The 22173-nt window shown below is 43.0% G+C and overlaps 1 protein-coding gene across 1 annotated transcript in view; it reads left to right on the plus strand.

Annotated features, from left to right (window-relative positions):
• The window catches only part of VPS36 (vacuolar protein sorting 36 homolog), a 63674-nt gene extending 43769 nt beyond the window's left edge, over positions 1 to 19905 (plus strand). The window contains exons 8-14 of the mRNA XM_085885104.1: positions 4101 to 4178; positions 5947 to 6081; positions 6346 to 6411; positions 11943 to 12007; positions 12264 to 12348; positions 19443 to 19519; positions 19619 to 19905. Coding sequence (XP_085741230.1) covers positions 4101 to 4178; positions 5947 to 6081; positions 6346 to 6411; positions 11943 to 12007; positions 12264 to 12348; positions 19443 to 19519; positions 19619 to 19712 — 600 coding nt within the window. The 3' untranslated portion in view covers positions 19713 to 19905. The remainder of the gene's footprint in view (positions 1 to 4100; positions 4179 to 5946; positions 6082 to 6345; positions 6412 to 11942; positions 12008 to 12263; positions 12349 to 19442; positions 19520 to 19618) is intronic.
• Positions 19906 to 22173: the final 2268 nt, after the last annotated feature.

A 22173-nucleotide genomic window follows, 5' to 3' on the forward strand; every position in this document is an offset into this window, starting at 1 on the left:
AATGGGTCATGCTTCTTTGCCAAAGTTGTCACACGCACTGTTTGTTTGGACGTCACCATGTATGAGTCTTTGTCAGCAATATTGGCATGATGTGTTAGCAGCTGGAACACATCAGAATCCTCGGCGACGACAGCTGTTGGCTTCTCTTTGGCGTGAAGACATGCTGACGTACAGTACATATCTTTTAGTCAGCATCACTTGTTGCATGTTCTACGGCGATATCCGCTTTGGTCATTTGCTCTGCAAGTAGATTGATGAATGCTTGCTTGTTGGAAGGATTGGCAAGAAAGCTCTTCTTGGTCATGTTTACATGCACTTCTGGTGAAACCAAAACTGCAGCACCTATATCATTCCCCATCCTACGACAATGTGCTTCATCCTTTGTGCTAGATCCATGATACCCATCAAACACAACCAAAGCATGACGGTATGATTGCTTGATGAGTCGGACGTACATTTCACAGATCTCTGAGTCCATTGCCAGTCCAAAAATGCCAGAGCTGGCATTTTTAGGCTATAAGAATTTATGAAGCAGGCTACCACCATCAATGATGCACTGCATACTCATGTCACAGGACTTTACACTACTGCTCTCTGGAACCAGCTTGAGGAGATGGTGAATGATTTCTGATTTATCCCCAATCCTCATGCATACATGGTTGTTAAAGAGAGATGGTGGGAAAGAGCACATCTCATATCGGAAGAGATCTGGAAGTGGTATGTCACCATTGAAACCTGAAAGAAGAAGACTCTGATAGAGACGCTGTGAATCCATCTCAATTTGTTCACCAGAAGATGTTTTCACATGAGTAGCTGATGCCAGGGTCTTAACTTGATTCTTCTGAGAAAACTTGTATTCTGCGACGGATTGTCCGACCATGGAATCAAGGATCTTTTTTCCAACACTTTGAGCCTCATCTGCATTCACAGAATCATTTGCCACCAAGCCAGTTGATAGACTTACAATTTTCAATGATGGTTTGTTGAATACACGCCACTCTCAAGGAACACTTGGAGAATCTTATGTATATCACTAATGTCACGACGTATCCGGGCTGCTGCTAACTCACGATGTCCATCAGGTGTATCCATAGATAAACCAGCTATTGCGAAAATGGACTGGCTTATATTGGCACACACAGGTCTTGAGAGCAGGAAGAGAAGTCGAGTGCTGTCACTGAATCCACGCCCTTGGGTTAAGCTGCCAGTTGATTTGATGCTGGCCATCAGAACTTACTCTATGAAGAGGTCTGTGAAAATTCCTGACCACGCACCGTCATTTCTTTTGACTGGAAAGAGACCATTCATAAATGCACTATATACATCTGGATGGGTTTGTTCCAGGTCAATCATTCTTGGGATGAACAGAGCCAAAGACTTCGTATAGTTGTTGTGACCGGCAGCAGCAAGAAAAGGGTGCATTTCACGCAGTGACTGCAAATACAGAGGCCAGCAACCTATACGAGCAGAACGAATGAAGGAACTAAGAATGCATACCATCTTTTGGTATTGTATCCACAATCTTGCAGTGCCATAGCTTTGCATTGATGCACGCCAATCTTCAAAAGCAGTGCGGATGTTGCTCAATGCATCGCTCTGTAGTGCATCATCCAGAGTCATGCTTCTGTCTTGTACGTATTTGACAAGCTGAGAGATATCGTTGGGGCTGCTGGGGTGTTTGGAGTTTGAAGGTTGGTTTTCACTGCTTGTTTCGAGCATGGGTGTCGACGTAGAGGAGTCCGTACCTTTCAAATCCGGAATAGGCAGGTGAAGGGCTTCTGATGTAGTTATTATATTCAGGGCACTGTCAATGAGAAGATGACCTCGCACTGCGCGGGCCACTGCCTTTCCACTCAACATCTTGTCAACTGAACCCTCGGCATAGACCTGTGCCAGCATTTCCTTCAAACCAGAACCTGCCATGATAACTCCAATTGCTCCAAGCATGCTCATCTCTTGTGTGGAATCCGCCAAGTAACAGGACAATCTTTCGCAAACGACTTGATGTGGGTTGATCCTCGATAACCATCAGAGCTATCCAGTATAATTGCTGATCAAAGGTGATGATGGGAGTACAATTCTGCTGTTCAGTTAAGTCGCTCATGTACTCCCGCGTTGACCGAACACATGTTGGGCTACTTGGTGATATATCAATCATTGGTAAGAAGAGTTGTGTACTCTTCCCTAGGTTGGCCATTTGCGTATGAAGGGATTGCATGTATCCAGACCACAAAGGCCGAGGTTGAGAGAGATGCATCGATACCTGCCACATTATGTCTAACTTGAGGTTCTGCATGTCCTGGGTATATGGGCAAATAGTTTCATATTTGATACTCTTCAATGCTGACTTTGGGTCTCTTTGAAATACGATTGAATGTTTGCCAACATTTTTTACGTCATCTAATGACACCTGGTTCCTGGGGATTGGTGTGAACGAGCTGGTGTGATTGCTCCCATCTGAGCCATCATGTGAATGCCATTTTCACATTTTCCCTCAATATTTTACCAAAAATGACGTTGATTTTGACATTTGAACATGAATGCCACCTTATATGACCTTGAAAATATTTCCAAGTGAAAGAGCACATCAAAATTAGTTGGATTCGACACTATTTCTGTTTCTATGTTGATTATCAGCAAAGTTATGCCTATTTCAATATTTTACGCTCCGCGGAGGTGGCCATCTTGGATTTTCAGTGAAAACGGGTGTTTGCCATGGATGGATTCGAGTGGACTTTTTTGTGTGGTTAGCGATACCTCCAAAGAACCCATTTCAGGTGAAATGGCTTTGTTTTTTTTTTGTCCAACCTCGGCACTTTTTTGGTGCTTATTTACTGGCCTATAAAGCTACTGATCAGAAAAGGTTATCATATACGTATTTTCTTCCTCGTAGTCGGGGTGGTACAAATCATTTGGCACCAATGATGTTTTTCCACCTCAGGTGGTTCCGACATCTCTTCAGACCCATCGACTAAATGTGAATTTTGATGTAGTACACAGCATTGTGCTCCTTGTTTCTGGCCTCCTGTCCACTTGTACCTACCTGTATGCTCCTTTTCTGCCCTTGATGTCAATGTTTTTCTTGCTCTTGCTATCACTAATACCCCATTCTGTTCACCACTTTCTTGTCTGGATGTTTTTAATTCTAAAATCGACCTGCACATGTTATCTCTGCCTGTCTCAGTTGTATCACTTGCTTTTGGAATCGAGACCACTGTTTTTATAGTATATTTTCTAAAACTAATTTTTAGTCTCACCCCAAAGGGGTTGCGAGACTCTTGCTGTCTGTGTGCATGCGTGCGTGCGTGCGTGCGCGCGCATGTCCGTCTAAATATTTTCGCTTTAGGTTTTTTTATTCTCAGTGACCACTTAGCCGATCGATGTTCTCACCAGGGATAATATTTTATTGATAACTCTAACTTATCGGTCACATGGTATGGCAGCCATATTGGATTTTGGGAATCTTCTTCTCCGAAACCACTGATTTAAAAAAATTGAAACTTGGAATATGTCATAAACTTCCCATGGGATACATAGTGTGATAATGATGACATCATTGGCGAAGTAGTATTCTAGCCATAATTGGTTGAATTAAAATTCTAATCCGAATGATCTGAAACTTCATGTATCTGATCTATGAACTGATGTGATCTATGAGAATTAAATTTATGATGTCATTGGTCATGTGGTCTTATGGCTATATTGGATTGAAAATAAAAACGTTTAAAAAATCTTCTCCAGAACCGTTTAACAGATTGATGTGCATTTCAAACATGATTGACTTGCAATGGAGAATATACATAGTTAGAATTTTTTTTTCATATTCACCTTTATTGATGCAATTTAGCCTTCATGTGCTCAAAAGTGGTTGTTAAATATCCTAATAATGAATCAATAATTTATGGAGCTACATGGCAATGGATGTGACATAATAGGGTGCATGAATGATACAGATATGTGGGCCATAATAATGGCGTGTTCAGTTAATGATGGTATTTTTGTCCAGAATGAGTGCGCGAGACTAGACTATGTGCTCTACCGAGTGCCGTTCTTGTTATATATGTAGTTTAAATTAATTTAAAAAAACATTTCTGATGCAGGCAAAGGAAATGGTGGATTTATCAAAGTCTATTGCCAGCAAGATAAGAGAGAAGCAAGGAGATATCACAGATGATGAGGTGACAACTTTTAACAACTCTTCTTTCCTTACGTGAACTTTGCTCACAATAATAAAGCATAAATATTTTTACTTTTTCATGATGAGTCACATGACTGTTATTAAATATTTTGGATGCTCCCTCTAGTTTTTGGATGCTCCCTCATCGGAGTGATGACTCATCCAGGATGGTAACCCTAGCCAAGAAACTGCTTTGGCAGAACTGACTGATGATTATACGAGTAATAAGGGAAACCAAGTTTAAATTTAAAAAAACGAAGAATTAATATATCTGATCAGAATATACTGTAGCTTTTCATTTTTACATCATCAAAAGGAAAAATAAACCAATGTCACCCGCAGGGTGACCCGTATCTTGCCAAAAGGTGACCACGTGTGACTTCTTTAAGGTCACACTGAGGTGAACAGAGCTGCTATCCACCAGGAGCGACTCCTTGAGGAATATCTGCCTACGAGAGATTCCGATGAGAATCGTTCTACAGAGTAACCATGAAAAATATGTGTTTGCCTCATAACGTCACCAAATGACGTCATAATGTCTCAAGCTTGACATATCTAGAAAGCACTCATTTAGGTGTTCAATTTGAGGTACTACACGATATGGTTCCTAAAACTTGAAAATTTGACCTTGGGGTCAAATATGTTTGACCTGAGGTGCTAACCATGAAGGTCAAGGCCAATCGCCACCAAAAATTAATCGGCTGAGCACCAGACCATGAATTATATTCCCATGAAGTTTGAAGACGATCTGATCAAAATTACTCAAAAAATAAGGGTTTCGTCGACTCCCCTGATTTGCGACAAAGTGACCTTGACCTTTGACCTTGACCTTCAAAATTTTATGCGCTGAAAGGGACCTCTATAGGCCTCTGATATGCGAAGTTACAAAAATTTCCAATGATAACTGTGCTCTGCAGAGTGATTTATACGTGATTACAGACCAAAAACAAAAAAAAAACAACAACAAAAAACATATGAAGGTCAAGGCCAATCACCACCAAAAATTAATCAGCTGAGCGCCAGACCATGAACTATATTCCCATGAAGTTTGAAGACTATCCGATCAAAATTACTCAAAAAATAAGGGTTTCGTCGACTCCCCTGATTTGCGACAAAGTGACCTTGACCTTTGACCTTGACCTTCAAAATTTTGTGCACTGAAAGGGACCTCTATAGGCCTCTGATATGCGAAGTTACAAAAATTTCCAATGATAACTGTGCTCTGCAGAATTTTTTCTCCGTGATTACAGACAAACAAAAAAAACAAAAAAAAAAAACATACAAGCTGACTAACATATCTTGCAAATACTTCGTTTTGGCAAGATAATAATGGACCGTTAAGCAGCAGCTGAGACTTGGTGAACTTCTCAGTAATTTATGTGGAGGAGTCTATTTCTTGTCTTCTTGGGTCCTTGATTAGCTGTGAAAAGAATGGGACTTTTTGCATTTTCTTACCTTGGTTACATTTGGGATAAGGCTGTGCTCCACATTTGGCTTGAATTAAATATTTCATCTTAATTATGGTGGATATAAATTTGAAACGGTTTCTTTTTATTTTTTAAATGGTGTTAATGAAAACAGTCTGCACATTGACATTACCAGTATGCATGGCAATGTGGGTGATCTGTCACTCAGATATCTCTATCGAGATTATATATATATATATATATATATATATATATATATATATATATATATATATATATATATATATATATATATATATATATATATGTGTATCTTTCTCACTGCCTTTTTGGAGAGAGCAGACAGTCCAGTTCAAGTCATACCTGCTGAGCTTGGGTGTCGCTGAACCTGTGACCCATGCAAGCCACGGTACTGGCGCTGCTTTTCACCAAGAATTGGCCAGACAGTTGTCCACCATTCTTGCATCCTTACTTCAGGTAACAAAAGCTAAACAATGTTTGTCTTCTCCCCCCCCCCCCACTCCCCTCCTCATAAATGTCACCCAGCTGTTTGTATTAATGCTTTATGTTTTATCTTTGCCTTTTTTTCTTTTCTAAATTTCCAAAATAGAGTTACAAAGAATTTGATTCAGATATCACTTGGCAGAAATCTCATATTGCAATAACCCAGAAATATCTGTCCTACAATTAAACTTTGGATGCTATTCTCACCTCTTTCCCCCATTATACTATCCCTCTTAGGAGTGTGGTGGCATCATGGCGCTCACAGATGTTTACTGCAGGGTGAACCGTGCACGGGGAATGGAGGTGAGATGAATGATGATGATGAGTAGGAAGAAGTGGAAAAAGTGTTCTGTTTTAGAAAAAGATAAGCATAAGGCAATGTTGTGATTATTATCATTTAACATTGACTTGCAAGTAAAACTGCCTCTAGTTTACGTGAGTGATGCAACTTTCTTAAAAAACATTTTCATCGGCGAATAATATGTTTAAATTAGTACTCTAAAGATATTGGATTGCACTAATCAAAAATTTGTGGTGTACTTATTTTTCAATTGTTCTCCACATCATAAACGTACTAAAATACCCAATTTGGTGTCTGTGTGTCCGTCTGTCTGTTTCTGATGTGTTCGGTCATTACTTATCTGATCTCAACCAAAATTGCTGGAGGGACTAAGAGTCATAAGACAAAGGTTGTAACTTTACTTATCCACTCTCCCCCCTCAAGGAATTCCAAAGGTGGGGACAATGCAAATAGTCTGTGTAAATGTGTACAGTGTAGCGCCGCTCCCGGTGGTGGTGGGAGAGGGTATTACGAATGACACTTCAGAGGCCATAATTGTATCACGAGTTAGAGGCGTTTGCCTTATTTTGCAGCCATTTAGTCTATGTTGCTTTCAATTCTACTGCAAAAAATCCTGAGAAATTACCAGGTTTTTTTGCCTTTTCCACCATGTTTTTTAAAACACCATATTAAGGTGGATAGATAGCAGCTTGAGCATGTTCCACATTATAGTGGCGTTATCCAAGACCACTTATAATAGCAGAAGAAATAACAGCAGAATAATATTAATAATATTAGTAATAATAATTGGCAACAATAGTAAGGTTATAACAATATGACTCCCCTCCCCCCACATCCCCCCTCCCCCTCCCCAGGCTTCTCCTGTAGTAAGTGGGTGTTTCTAGTTTTTAAAATATATGATTGACTTCATTGGCATCCTGATGTTTCACTGTCTGTGGGGATATTTTTACATTTCATACTCTTACACCATTCAAACCAATCCCGATTAAGGGTTGCTTTCGTTTTTCCTACATTTACCACTAAAATATTGCATATCAGATTACATGATCACTTTCTGTTTGTTTTGTATGACAAATGGACTGCAAATCATTGACGCACCACCCACACAACCCTACCTCCCCTTCCCACCCGCCACCTCTGGGTGGCAGCTTGCAATGCCCTGAGGGTGGAATTCTTATAATTGTGAGTTTGGATGCCCATAAAGATTGAACAGACGCACCTATTAACCTAAAAATGATTTCATTTATGATTATCATGAACGAGTCATGTTATCTTGAATAACCTATTATGGACAAAACCAAGTATGTAACACAATAATAAATCACTTACAATAATTACTAACTTCAAGGCTATAGGGTTACAGAGGAAGCAAACCTCCCCCCCCCAAAAAAAAAAAACAAGTCCAAGGAATAAAATCAAATTTGGAGGAGGGATTAAAAGGAAAGAAATCACGAGAGGGATTAGGCCTTCTCACAAATTCGTTACGTCTTTTCGGCCATGCATGGTACAGTGCGACGTTACTTCATCTTCGGAATGTATTTGTTATCCCACTATTTATACGACAAGAGATGATTGTCTGTCTGTCTGTCTGTCACAATTTTTCTCAGAAATGGCCAAACAAATATTCGTCAAACTTTCAGTGGTTCGTCAGTGAGTGCTGGAAAGTGTATTAGGCAAAACAAATTGGAAAATTTTGGTGAAAAATTTGGATTTTGGGGGATTTCGTTTAAAATCGCTCCATATTGCCAAAGCCTTTCTCGCTACATGAAAGGTAATATGAAATTATCATCCACTACATTCCTTAGTCGTTGTCAGCAAGTGTTTTCGGCCCCCACAAAAGTTAGGAAAAACACAAAATTTGATTTCTTCAAAATGCCAGCAGGATTAGAACAGCACCGGGCAACAACAGATACCCTGCTGGTATTAAATAAGACAATTATCTGTGTGAATGTACAGTGCCTATATAAAGTCTACATCTCCTTTCAAAATTTTCACCTTTTGTTGCCTTATAACCTGGAATTAAATTGCATTAAATTTGACTTTTTCCACCTTCATTTACATATCGTAACCCACAACTTACAAGTGAAAAAAATTTTCAACAAATTTCAGAAAATTAATTAAAAATACAAAACTAGAATATCTTGGTTGGATAAGTGCTGTTAGTTTTGGTTGAGATCAGATAAGTAATGACCTTTTAGATAATTTTGGTTGACATCAGATAAGTAATGACCCCCCCCCCCAACGCCCCCCTTATAACAGCAATTGTAAATTAGCTCAGGTGTAACCAATCACCTTCAAAATCACACACCAAGTTAATTGGCCTCCACCTGTGTTAAATTGTAGTGATTCTGATTAATTCAGAATAAAATCAGCTGTTCCTGTAGGTTTACTCTGCTAGGTAGTGTATTTCACAGCAAAGACTCAACCATGAGAACCAAGGAGCTTTCAAAGATCTTGGGATAAAATTCTGGAAAGGCACAGATCAGGGAATGGGGATAAAAGTACACATGCCAGTGTGAGCTAGTACACTCGAAGACAATGAAACTTGGTGGCAGATTCCGTTGGGGGAAGACGTTCAGGTGTAACGAAAGACTTAGCAGCAGCGACCTTCTTTGTGAATATCTTGTAACGCATGGCTGCCAGAAAACTTGTGCTCTCCCCACCAAATATAACGGCCATCACTTGGCTGCCAAGTTTCTTTATTTCAGCGTGGCTGATGCCTCTCGAAGTGAGTGTATCTGCAAACAACTAGAGGCCTTGATCATCTTCCACGAGTTTCTGAAAGACTGATTTTTTTCCCAATACCATACACATGAGATGTTGAATCACATCCTGTGAAGGCGTGCAGGAATAATAGTTGAGTGCACAACTTATTCCCAAGAAGATGCTTCATCCGATTGATGTCATATACTTTCAGATTGCTTCTTGACTGGTTGTCTGATCTGAAATATAGTGGCTTTCCATCTGGTATACAGTAATGAGCAAAAGCATCAACAAATCTGTTTCCTCTCCGATTAGTGTGGTGGAATGCAGAATTGTGCTGTTTATGGCTGTCTTGGCAATGTCCACATCAGCATCCCCTTCTGCCTGAATAACTGTGCAGCCCACTTTCTTCAGCTGATCACCTATTAAGGTGAACAGCTGTTGCTTGTTACTGCCGACAGATAGGAATTCATCTCTCTTTCCGTCAAATTCAGTTTCTCCGGTGAAGTTCACAGTCGGATAGCTGTTGACTTGTCCCTGTCTCTGCTGAGTGTTATCCTTTATCGAAGGGGCCTGCACCATAGCCATCAAAGACAACAGTTGCTGTCCCATAGTGTTTTGTTGTGAAGTCCGCATATGCTCTGGCTATTTTGCCATATGTATCTCCCTTCTTCCACTTGAGTTTGTGCAGCAAGGATCCACCATCAAGAACATACCTTTCAGTCTTAAGGTGTGCTGAAGGTGTGGTTTCAGGTACTCCTTCACATGCCAGTGCCGAGGTACAGTGGTCATTGATGGCTTGAGCGAGTTGGTTTGTCGGCCTTCCTCAAGATCTTGTTGTCCTCAGAGGGATGGTGGGTATGGACTGAGCTCAAAACTCATCACCTCCTCAAGTGACAAATCACCTATCTGGGATACCACCAGGAATTGCTGGAATAGCACACTGGAGTCGATGGTTCTGTGAGGAGCAACCTGAAGAGCATTAGAATTTCGCAGGGTCTTTGCTTTCTCTGTCCTCTTGATGGAGAAGGAAAACACAGGTTGTCCAATCATTCTCTCGATGATTTTGTTCCTAACAGCTTCATATTCATGCACGTTGATGTCTTCGCTTGCCACGACACCATTTATATTTCTCAATGTAGGATCAGAGGAGAATGGTGAAAATGCATTCAGCTTTGTGCTTATCTTCGAGAGGTCGAATGCATGTCTTTCAATTTTGTCACCAGTTGTTTCTTTATGCTGTACGCTTGTTGCGTATGTGAGATCATTGAAGTCCTGCATGGCGATGTTGACCTCAGATGTTATGGGGGCTGACATTGTCCACAATGCCAGGTGTTCCTCTGTCATCTTACTGCCATGAGTCAAGCCACCCGGTGCTCTTTAGTGATCTCACGAGTGTTTGTTCGATGACTCGATCACAGCTGAGGCTTGCCCAAAACTGGTTTGTTCGCCGGATCACATGGAAGCCATTTTGAAACTTCTCATACACATCTGGGTGTTTGCTCTCCAGTTCACTCATTTTTTGTATGTAGAGATAAGCGGACTTCTGGTAGTTGTAGTGTCCAGCTGCTGCAAATATTGGCAAGGCATCAGCAACAGCTTGCAAGTGATCCTTCCAAGACCCAGTGCGATCTGCCTTGATCATTGCCCAAGCAGTATGGAGCATTTTCTGATGACCAAGCTACAGCTTACTCGTTTTGGATTGTGCAGCAAGTTCAGATTTCTTTTTTTCAAGTTCATCAGTGATCTTCACAATTGCAGCTGATTCTTCAAGACTTTCAAGAGAGATGTCACCCGATAGCAAGGACAAATACATTTTCTGAATCTCTTCTACTTGGAGCATGAACTCAGGATTTTCCTCCACTACAGATGCCACAATAATTCGATGTAGACACTTGCTCACCAGTAGATGGCCTCGGAATGCCCTCTGAACAGATTTTCCGGACATAATATGAACTACAGCGTTTTCACCGTACACCAGTTCCAGGATGTTTTTGAGTCCTGTTCCCGCCATCAACGTGCCTATTGCTCCAAGCAGATTCATGAACATGTTAAACGTACCCAGCCTAAGCACGATCCCCTTCAAATGGCTATTCTCTGGTGCAGCACTGATTATCTCGGCAGCTTTTCAGCACAGCGGTTGATCAAACGTGATCACAGGAGGGTCATGATGTCTGATGGCCATGTTGGACAGGAAGTTCAAAGTGGAACTAGAGGACAGTGATGAGGACTGAAATTGTAACCTAAACTGCCATTATGTAATGTTCACAAATAAATGTTTCAGTGGCACCAAGTATTCAGTGATTTTGGTTCAGATGGAAAATTTATTGATTTTTGCACTCTTGAATTTTGCTGCCATCTTGGATTTCATGTTAAATACCGATCAGATCTAAATGTTATTGACACCAGTGGATTGCTGATCCATTAAAACCATGGACCAGAACCAACAATTATGTTTTAATCACAATTATTGAAGAAGTTATAGCTGTTTTAGTTATTTCAAAGCCCGGTGGTGGCCATCTTGAAAATGACTGTTTTAACCCATTTCCGGATGTCAGATTTTGGTAGACTTTTTTTTCTGTTGATCAGTATATCCAGTAGGAATGAAAACCACTGAAAAACTTATTGCAATTTGTTGTGGGTCAGGTGGTATTTTGACCCGACTATTTGTGAATCCTGAAACAAAGGCGAGTATAGTCAGTGCCATTTCCATGAACATTTTGAGACATATCAACTTGATATTGTTTCTCTCCCGATTTAAGCATTAATAAAAACTTGGTTGTTACGCATGCGAACTGATATATTTCTGAAATGTACTTTGCTTTTCCAGTTGCTTTCTCCAGAAGATTTATTAAATGCCTGCAAGCAGTTTGAGCCCCTAAATCTGCCAGTGCGGTAAGCATTTTCCTGGCAATCAAAGGCCACGGGTTTTTTTTTTTAATTCAGCCCACCTTTTTCCCCCAAAAAGCATTTCTCATTATCTTCCTTTGTAGCACCAATAGTGTACTCTGTCCACCAATGTCTTTTGCATTTTCATTTCATAACATGTCAAAACATCCAAGGAACTGTGCAAGGGATAAAAAAAATTAGCAACAGGAAAGCTCTCATGACATTACTGGTGCACATTATTGTTTTTTTGTTTCCCTGTTAGGTTGAGGATGTTTGACAGTGGAGTGTTTGTTGTGCAACTGCATTCCCACAATGAAGAGGAAATGATTTCATCGGCAACAGAGCAGGTGAGCCTTTCACTGTTTGTCTTGTCGCACTTTATTATACTACTCTTTTGTCTGTTTGTTACTCCAATTTGACCAACTTCTGTGGTTATGGTGAAGTCGGTTAAGTTGTTTCTCAAAGACGAGATGTATTGATGTCCAATTGAATTTCTGTTTTCTTCTCTGTTCCACCTTTCTTCTCTACTTTCTTTCCTCCTCCTGCTTGTTCTTTCTATCCTATTTTTTTTTTCTTCACCAAACTCAGTGGAGTAATGGATAGAGCATCCGCTCTAAGTCTGGGAGGTCAGTGGTTCAAACCTCAGCTGAGTCACAGCAAAGACTTTAAAGTTTAAAAATGGTACCTACTACATCCTTGCTTAACGCTCAATTTCAGTTGTGTTTTGTTTTGCGACTTATTATTCTGTATGAACATATATAACTATCAAAGGATGTGATAGGACGGTACAAGATTTAATATGTTGGGAGAGGCAAAATCAACAACAATTCCTTAACGGGCTTGAAGCGCTGCCCACCGGAATGTCGTGACATCATCCGGCATAACGAACGCTTTGGATAAAAAACGTCTGCTTTCGACTGGTCCGAACGGAATAAATGTTGGAAGTAACCTTAGATGCAGCGAGCAGAATTGCAACGCAAAGTTATCTATTATGCCAACAAAGCTTGATTATTATGTGAAAGAAGAAAGGAAACTAAAAAGACACAAACAGACAAAGGGACAGAACTGTCCTCTTATTAACATAGATGTACCAGCAGATGACCCAGTTCCATTGAGCTGTTGTTGGGAAATTCGTTCCCAATGGAGAGTGGAATATCTCGGGAGTGTGCTCGACAACGTAATAGCAGAGACCTATGGAAATCCCGCACAATGTAAAATGTGACTTCAATTCCTCTACCCCTGCCAAGTGCTCAACCCCAAGTCTTCAAACCACTTCCCACGCCATGTCCTCAAACAATGTCTCCCATCTCTCTGTCCCCTCTCTGCCCCACCCACCCAACTCTCTGTCCTCCCTCCTCCTTTCTTCTTCAACACCTCAACTCACCCCCCTCCAAACCCCAAGTCTGCAAGCCCCCTACCAACCACAAGTCCTTAACCCCCCCAACCCCCCTCCTGATTGTGTCCCTTCTCCCCCCCCCAACCCCCCGCTCCAACTCTCTGTCCTCCACTCCCCCTTTATTACCTCCTCCACCGAAGACAGAGGCTGTATTTTCACCACTGTCTGTTTGTGTGGCTCTCTGTGAACAGCATATCTCAAAAGGTTGTGGATGGATTCGGAAAAAAAATTGGTGGACAGTGATTCTTAACCATTGAAGTGACGGGGCTAAAAACTATATGCAGTACTATAGAGCATGATTTCTCAAAAACTTATGGAAGGACTCAAACGAGATTTTGTTGACAGGTTGGGTGTGTGACAAGGACGAATTTATTCGATTTTGGTTAAGATCTGAATCTGAGAAGTTTTTATGTGATTCTTCACCATTGAGTGACAGGGATAAAACGGTCGCATTTTCCGGTGTATAAACCGCGGCCGTGTATTCTTTTGGCGTTGTCTTCCTCTTCAACACGGGAAACGCGGGGAAGCTTGCCACCGTCTGCAGTGCAGGAGAGCACGATGGTGAATCGGTCCTTCTCGTGACCAGTAGTGTTGATCGTCACATTGCGCGCAAACATATTTGGGATGGGTGCTCCATTATTATACTTGTAGCGGTCCTTTCCCTCCAGAGACCGGATAACATCCATTCACTCGTCGGACATAACCGGTGTGTTTACCCTCTAATGGAGGTGGGACAAAAGGGGTGGAGCTGAGAGTGAGTTACGAGAGGTTCGGTGCACGGCTTAACGTGAAGGACGCTCTCGTTGTTATTTTTCTTGTTTGCTATATTTGGAGTGTTAATAAAGTGATTGTACACTCGATCTGAAAGTGTCCTCATCAAAGACTCTAGCTATTGAGAATAATTCTTCTTTTGATGTGAGACGAGGTGTTATTTTGTGTTTAATGCCGGTTTTAGAGCCACGAGGCTCTATATACACCATGCCCCCAAAACTCTGGGGTCTCTGGTTTTATTTATTTATTTAATTTCCGCACACAGTTCACAAAATGCTGTCTAAACTCTTAACCTGAACCGATTTTCAAAATTTAAACAGAAAAATTGATCTTAACAGCAATTCTAACTGCTAAAGAAAAGTGTTCATTTGGAATATAATTGAAATTCAGCATTGATGGCTTTTAAGACTGATTTTTTTTTTCTATACCCATGTATGAACCGCAACCCCAACTTTAACCTTTTTTACCGATTAAAAAAGTGCAGATTATACATCGGAAAATACGGTATATGCAGTACTGTATAGCAGAATTTCTCAAAAACTTATGGACGGATTCAGACGAAACTTGGTGGACAGGTTGGGTGTTTGACAAGGACAAATTGATTCGATTTTGGTTAAGATCCGAGTCCTGATTCGGATACGAGAACTTTTTAATTTTATGTGATTCTTCACCATTAGAAAAGGGGACCAAAAACAAGATACAGCATGATATATCAACATGTTGTGGATGGATTCTGGCAAAACTTGGTGGATAAGTTCATTAGATGACAAGAACAAGCCAATTAGATTTTGGTTCAGGTCAGCATATCCGGCCTATCAGTGGGATACAAAACGTAAAGTGTTCAACCTGTGTGGAGGTATGCTGTCTACCGAATGCCATTCAATTTCTTCAAGTCCTCAACCCCCTACCCCTGCCAACCCTAGGTTCGCAACTCCCCTTTTCTTATCGAAATCCTCAACCCCCCCTTAAAGCCTGGACCCCACTTTCCCAACTTTGTCCCTTCTCTAACCCCCACTCCCACTAACTCTCTCTCCTCCACTCATCCTCAACTCCTTCCTCCAAACACCAAGTTCTCACCTCCCTCCCCCCTCCCAAAGCCTCAATCCCCCTTCTCTACCCTCCCCTCTACTCCAACTCTCTGTCCTCCACTCCCGCTTTCTTCTTGGAGTCCTCAACCCTCTCCCACTCCACATCCCAGGTCTGCAGCTCCCCCTTTCTTCTTGAAGGCTGCTGAGTCCCTCGCCCCTCCAACTCCAAATGTGCATCTCTTCCCTCCTCCCAAGTCCAAGTGCACATCCGTCCTCCCGTCCCAATTCCAAGTCCACTTCCCTCCGCCCCCCTCCAACTCCAAATGTGCATCCGTACCCCCTTCCAACTCCAAGTGCACATCCCTCCTCCCTCCCAATTCCAAGTCCGCTTCCCTCCGACCCCCTCCAACTTCAAATGTGCATCCCTTCCCCCCTCTCAACTTCAAGTGTGCATCTCTCCCCCCCCCTCCCAACTCCAAGTGAGCATCCCTCCCAACTGCAAGTGCGCATCCTTTCCCCCTCCCAGCTCGAAGTTCGTACCCTTCCCTCACTCCTAACTCCAAGTCTGCATCCCTCAAAGGGATAATGAGAAACTTTGAAATCTTTTAAACCTCTCCTGAATGGTGCTTCTCCACCACTTTATGTCTGACTTCTTTGCAAAGGTCCTTGGTCTTCATGTTTGCCTTGTTCGTCTTTAGCCAAGTGATGGAGTCTCCAACTCTCTCGAAAATCCTCTTTATCTCTTTGCTGATGACTCCACCCTCTGCCGTACCATCTGCCATCCATCAGACCGGCAAGCAGCAGTTTCTTCACTCTCTGCAGATTTGGGTAAAATCACAAACTGGTCCAACACGTGGAACATGTCTTTCAATCCTGACCAATCTCACACTCTCACAATGTCTCTCCGAAAGCACCGTTTGGAAAACACCCCCATATACTTTCTTAACAATCCTCTGGAAGAAGTCCTTTCTTTCAAGCTTCTGGGTCTCACTATCTGCCATGATCTTTCCTGGGAAAGCCACATTTCAAACCTCGCCTCCAAAGCCAGTCGCCGACTGGGAATCCTCCGTCGTGCAGTCCTTCCTCAGCCCACCTGAGCTCCTGACCACATAAAAAGCTTTCGTCCACAGCCTGATGGAGTACTGCTCTCCCCTCTGAGCTGGTGCTCCTGCCTCTCACCTTTCTCTGCTTCACGCTGTGAAAACCAAGGCATTTAGGATCATTGGCATCTCCCACGATGAGGCTGAGTCTTTGGGCCTCTCACTCTCTCACCATAAGCAGGTCGGTGGTCTGTCTTCTACCGTCTCCTCTCCGGTCTTGCCCCCCTGCTCTGTCTGATATGCCCCCCCCCCCAATATTTCCGCAGGGTGCTCAAGGTCCGCCAGCAACCCCCTTCTGGTAAAACTACCAAAATCACAAATCACTGCTCACCTTTGCTCTTGCATTCCTCTTTTTTTCCTGACTTTGGAATAAACTCCCACACTCTCTTCATCCCATTCTTCCCTCCAGGCCTTCAAAACAGCTGTCGCCCCCCCCAACCTCTTATCTTCCCCAATCCAAAACCACAATCTATTCTACCCCCGTTAAGCCACCCCAAACCCACCTCCTTCAAATTCCCTGCTTTTCTTCCTGAAAGTCCTTGTTGTATCCATCTTGTATACCCCGTGTTCCCTGCCCTATCCCTCTCCCTTCCACGGATCACCTAATGTCCTTCCCTCTGTTTTGTCCTTCCCTCTGTTTTGTCCTTCCCTCTGTTTTGTCCTTCCCTCTGTTTTGTCCTTCCCTCTCCCGCCCCTCGTCTCCTGCCCCCCTTGTTGTGCGTTATGTGTTAGCTCTCATACGAGCCTCGACAATGTGTACAGAAAAAAAATACTGTCAGTCTCTGCCGGGGGTATAATACCCCTGCAAAGGACCGAAACGGTGATTAAATACTGCGTTCAATCAACTATTATTTTTCCCAAAGGATCACCCAAATGAAGCCGAACCTGGCGGGAAAACGCGCACAAAATGAAAAAAGGCAGGAAGACATTCCTTGACAAATAAAGTAGTTTACTTAAAATTATACAGGGATAAGGGCAGACAAGACGCTAAAATATTCCGGAACAAACTAAGCGGTGAACAGACACTGATAGGGGTGATGGGGCACACAAACTTATGATGGCGCCATTTACCAGGCTCACATATGAAACAATGGACAGGCGATGGCTTGAGGCAGGCATGAAGTTCGTAGCGTGCAGGTCGTGTCGATAGTGAAGTGTGGTTCGTGACGAGCAAGATGGCAGATGATGAGGAGGACAAGAGAGGAGTGATTATGCAGGCTCCATGTCTCTTTCAAGAAGTCCTCCTTCGTCCAAAAAGAAACAGAGAGAGAACATGCACATCAGCGTTTTTTTTGTTCCCCGGAACCACCCACGGTTGGTCCACATTGGTCACTCCTCAGGATGGGCGAAGTGCTTACCACAGAGGTTGGACCACCAACAGCTGCTCCCCATAGGCCCCTCCACTTGATGGGGCAGTGTTTTCCCAAGGAGTCCATCCAGCCCCCCTATCCAGGACCTTCCCCCCACGCAACACACCAGGCCATCAATTTAATGGTCCTTTGTGAGCTATAATCATAACTGCCATGCCTGCTATTGGAGCCTTCAAAGCATCCATTATGTCCCGCAAGGCACATTTATCGTGCTCTTGTGCCTTTCGTCTTAAATGCCACAAGTCCTCACCCGGCCTCGCATGAAAAGAGGAGGTTTTACACAGCAAACTTACTGCTTTCGTCAAGTTAACATTGCGTCTCCTCGGTACAAATTTAACAAGACAATTTACTCAAAGTTCTAAATACAAGAAAGAATGTAACTTGCGTGGTCACACAGTCCACACTATCCTTAACACGATCTATCTATGGACAACCTCCCCCCCCCCAAATCCCCTTCCACATAAAAATATATCTCTTAAACAACTTATTGGTATACAATTACAAGCAATTTTTTAAAACCTTAAATTTCCGATGATATGTAATGGTTTGCCCTTCAGAGCTGAGGATGGCTGTACACATATGACATGCAAACAACCTGTGTACATGGAATTTGTTTATGCACTACTTTAGGAGCTCCTGCACAGAAAACCACATTTTGAAATAGCACGTAGTGTAACCTGATGTCAAGGAAACCGAGACCACATAATTTACTACCTGCAATCAGGGCAGGAATTTGTTCAAGGGGCCCAGTGATAACTTGCTTACTCTTTGTGAAAGACACCCTGGGATCCACCATTGTTAGCAGACAAGTCCTCGAGTTCAGCATTCAACGTCTTTCCGATGGACAGCACACATTGATGCATCTCCCTCAGGCAAAAAATCAGGGTGACTGTTTACAGCTGGGTGTAGATTTGAATCCAGGAGAGACAACTCAAAGGTGAGTGTGCAAACCTCTAAGCTATCCTGCCAGCCCCTCCATTGGATTCCACTCGACGAAGTCCTATGTTCTCCTTAACTTTAACTTTACATTGGTTTTATTAGCCCCCGTTGGACTTGGTCCAAAAACAGGGGCTTATGGATTTGATCTCGATTTTTCGTGTGCGTGCGTGTGTGCGCCCACAACCATATCTTGGACATGTATAGACCGATTTTATTTGTATTCGGTACAAAGACAACGCATGATGGTACACATATGCGCATCATTTTTTTTTGACATAAGATCCAAGATGGCTGACTGGCAGCCATTTTATTGTTAAAAAAAACCCCGTGTCCAACACGTTCTCAACCCATTTCTTGGATGTGCATTTATCAATGTAGTTTAAACTTGGCACATATACAATGAATGATGGCTTACATAAGCAAGTCCATTTTTTTTCGAGATCATAGCCAAGATGGCTGAATGGTGGCCATTTTAGTTGTAAAAAAACAAAAAAAACCCCTCGATGTTGAACACGCCCTCAACCATTTCACACACACATGCATGGCTCAATTTTGTTCAAACTTGGCACAAGCACAGTACATGATGGCATACACATGCCCCTCACTTTATTTTGTGATCTGATCAAAGATGGCCGACTGGTACACTGGCAGCCATTTTAGTTGTACATAAATATGGGCTATCCCTTTAACTTCATGCAGCAAAATTACTAAAACAATGGGAGCTATGACATTCTATGTCATTTTTAAGTGTTTACCTCTGACCAGTTAACCTTACATTTCACTATTTTTTGCTTAGACATTGCTTTAGATCCCTCATTAAAATTCGTGTATTTTCAGGTTGAAAATGCGGACTCAGTCACGGCTGAGGAATTCTCCAAAGTGGTTGGACTCTCAGTTCTGCTGGCAAAGGAGAGGTGATGAATTGATGTGTTCTACAACTCATGGATTTTTGCACTGCCTGTCATTATTCTTGATGTCCAATCCCCATCCCCTTCACCCTCACCTATTCCCAGGCTGTTGTTGGCTGAAAAGGCTGGTCGCTTGTGTCGGGATGACTCTGTTGAAGGTCTTCGCTTCTTTCCGAACCGTTTTGTCGAGCAAAACTGAACTCACAGATCATCACAGAAAGACTGCTTTGGTGGCCTGGGTTGTTTTTTTTTAAATGGTGGATTCATGATGACTGTCTGCATTTAAGTGTTTTGCTCGTTAGACAAGTTATTCGTTACTGTACACAAATAAGACTTCTTGTAATATATGTTGATTGTATTACAAGGCAATAAATTTGTTTGAGAACAGAAAAGGATGCTGTTTACTCAGTTCACTTTGAGTAAACGTCACAGGTATTTTTTCCCCCCAGAATTACAAAATCATGTTGGATATTTTATCCTCATATCGGGATTTTAATTGAACCAAACTACTCGGTGGTTTTTTTCCCCACAGATGTAAGCTCAGCATCTTGCACCATACTATGAGGAGTGTTCAGCACATTATCAGAACATAAAATAGTCCAAGCCACACCGAGGTTTTCTGTTGTTCAATACTTTAGTACACATAAGAGGAAATCTTTTTTTTCTTGATAACTTTATATAATTATGCGTTGGAAGAAACAGCGTTTCCTCGACTATTATTCTGAAAACCTCACGAATACCCCCACATAATCTGTACAAGAAACTTTCCGTTGGCTAATGTCTCTTCGCAATTGCTTGCGAGTTTTAAAGTTATTTTGTGATTGCTTTTAAAGGCTTGTTGATGTTATGGTGAGAGCTTCTGCTCCGGGTCTCGTTAAAACCCTGGTCATACCAAAGACTTATAAAATGGTACGTGCTGCTTCCTTGCTTGATGTTCAGCATTTAAAATGTTTCCCCAAGCACATGGAGTCTGCATAATTGTTCCTCTCTTGGCCTCCTTATTGTCTGAAGCCTCGCATCCTGAGCCGCTACCTCAACCTATCCACTCTCTTTGCCATGTCAAACTGCTACCTCATTTATATTGTTATGGCTGTGGAAATTCGCAATACACCATAAAGGGTCCTTAGATCAGTTATGACACTAAGTTTATGTATAGATAGGTCCCCACCGTTGTTTAAAGGGTATTATTCGTGTTTACCGGGCGACTTTCAGATAGTTTTTCTTTATCTATAGTTATTTTGAGCCACCATTGCAACAAACCTCCACGCAAACAACAACCGCCACCAACTATGCCACAACGTCCACCACGCTCACAGCACCCCCACAACAATCATCACCATCTTCGCCACTACACCCGCTTACGAACACCATCCTCCGCGGACCACGGTAAGACGGTTTCCGCGTCGGAAACCGTCCGAGAAGGATTGGCAGAACAAAAGCTCTTGTGAGGCCTGTGGGGTTTTTTCCCGCCTATTTTCCCTGCACTTGGTGTGAAGGAAAGGGGGAGGGCAGCTCGTCGCCGATCTGTGGATGCACAGCGTGAGGCGGTCGGGGTGAGGGAACGCCCCTTTTTGGGAACCTTCTCTAAGGAAGGTGGAGCCAAAAACGGGGAGGAGCGAAGGGCGGAGCCCCGCACTATATAAGGCGGACCGCGCGCGAGGCTCACTCTCAATGTCGGGGTCGTGTTGGATTCTACTCGCTCTCTTGGTGGTCGGGGTGGAGCTCTCTTCTCTTGGTGGTCGGGGTCGAGCTCTCTCTCTCTCTTGGTGGTCGAGGTCATCCTCTCGCTTCATCTTTGAGCTCTCTTGGTGGTCGAGGTCGGGCTCTCTCGTCTTGGCGTTGGGCGACCTGTTGGTGAAGGCGCGGGCTGGTGGCGAGTCCGCGCGACGCAGACGGGAGGCGCAGCCCTGCCGGCTGTGTGGTGCGAATCTGCGCGTCTGTCGAGGGATGCCGGAGAGAACTCACTGACCACATCATCGCAAAGGCCCGAGAGCAGGCGCGGCTACGCTAGCTGCCATGGGAACATGGCGTCACGACCTGCCCACCGTCACACCTCGAGGGGCCAGGTAACCAGCACGGTCTCGCGGGCCTTTTCGGTCATCCACGGCCCACGACCATAAAGGCTTACGAACCCCGTCTACCTCCCTGCCCCTGGGGAGGGTTTTCATGTTTTTGTATGCATACTGTGGTGCCGTGTCCTGTTAAGTAACAACTGTTAAGTGCATGTACATTCTCATTGTAGTCGGTTGTATTGCTTTTTTTATTTACCTTTCTTGTAAATACATGCATGATTCCTTGCTTGTGTTGTGTGTGCAATATGTGCTTTATAATGAATGTCCTTGTGTGCAACATATCCCGTTCGTCGCGTCCTTTCACCACATTGAAAGTGCCATCTTGCATTGTGGAATGAGTAGTGGGTTTTGAACACCCGAGTAAAGAAGAATCGGAACCGTTCAGGTCGGCGATAACACCGCTCGGTTATCCCTGTAGCACGGAACGAACCGCTTCAGCGGTTCGTGTCCTAAGCCGACCTGCGGCGGGGTGCAACCCCTCGGTAGGTTACCCGCAACGGTATTTAGGTATATCGACATTTGGCGATTCACCCTATTTCGCGCGGGTAGAATGTGGACTGGATTATGGTGATGTGAAACCCTCACCCG

Source organism: Eptatretus burgeri, chromosome 6, assembly GCF_056783735.1.
Source record: "Eptatretus burgeri isolate ZD-2024b chromosome 6, Ebu_testis_v1, whole genome shotgun sequence".
NCBI lineage: Eukaryota > Metazoa > Chordata > Myxini > Myxiniformes > Myxinidae > Eptatretus > Eptatretus burgeri.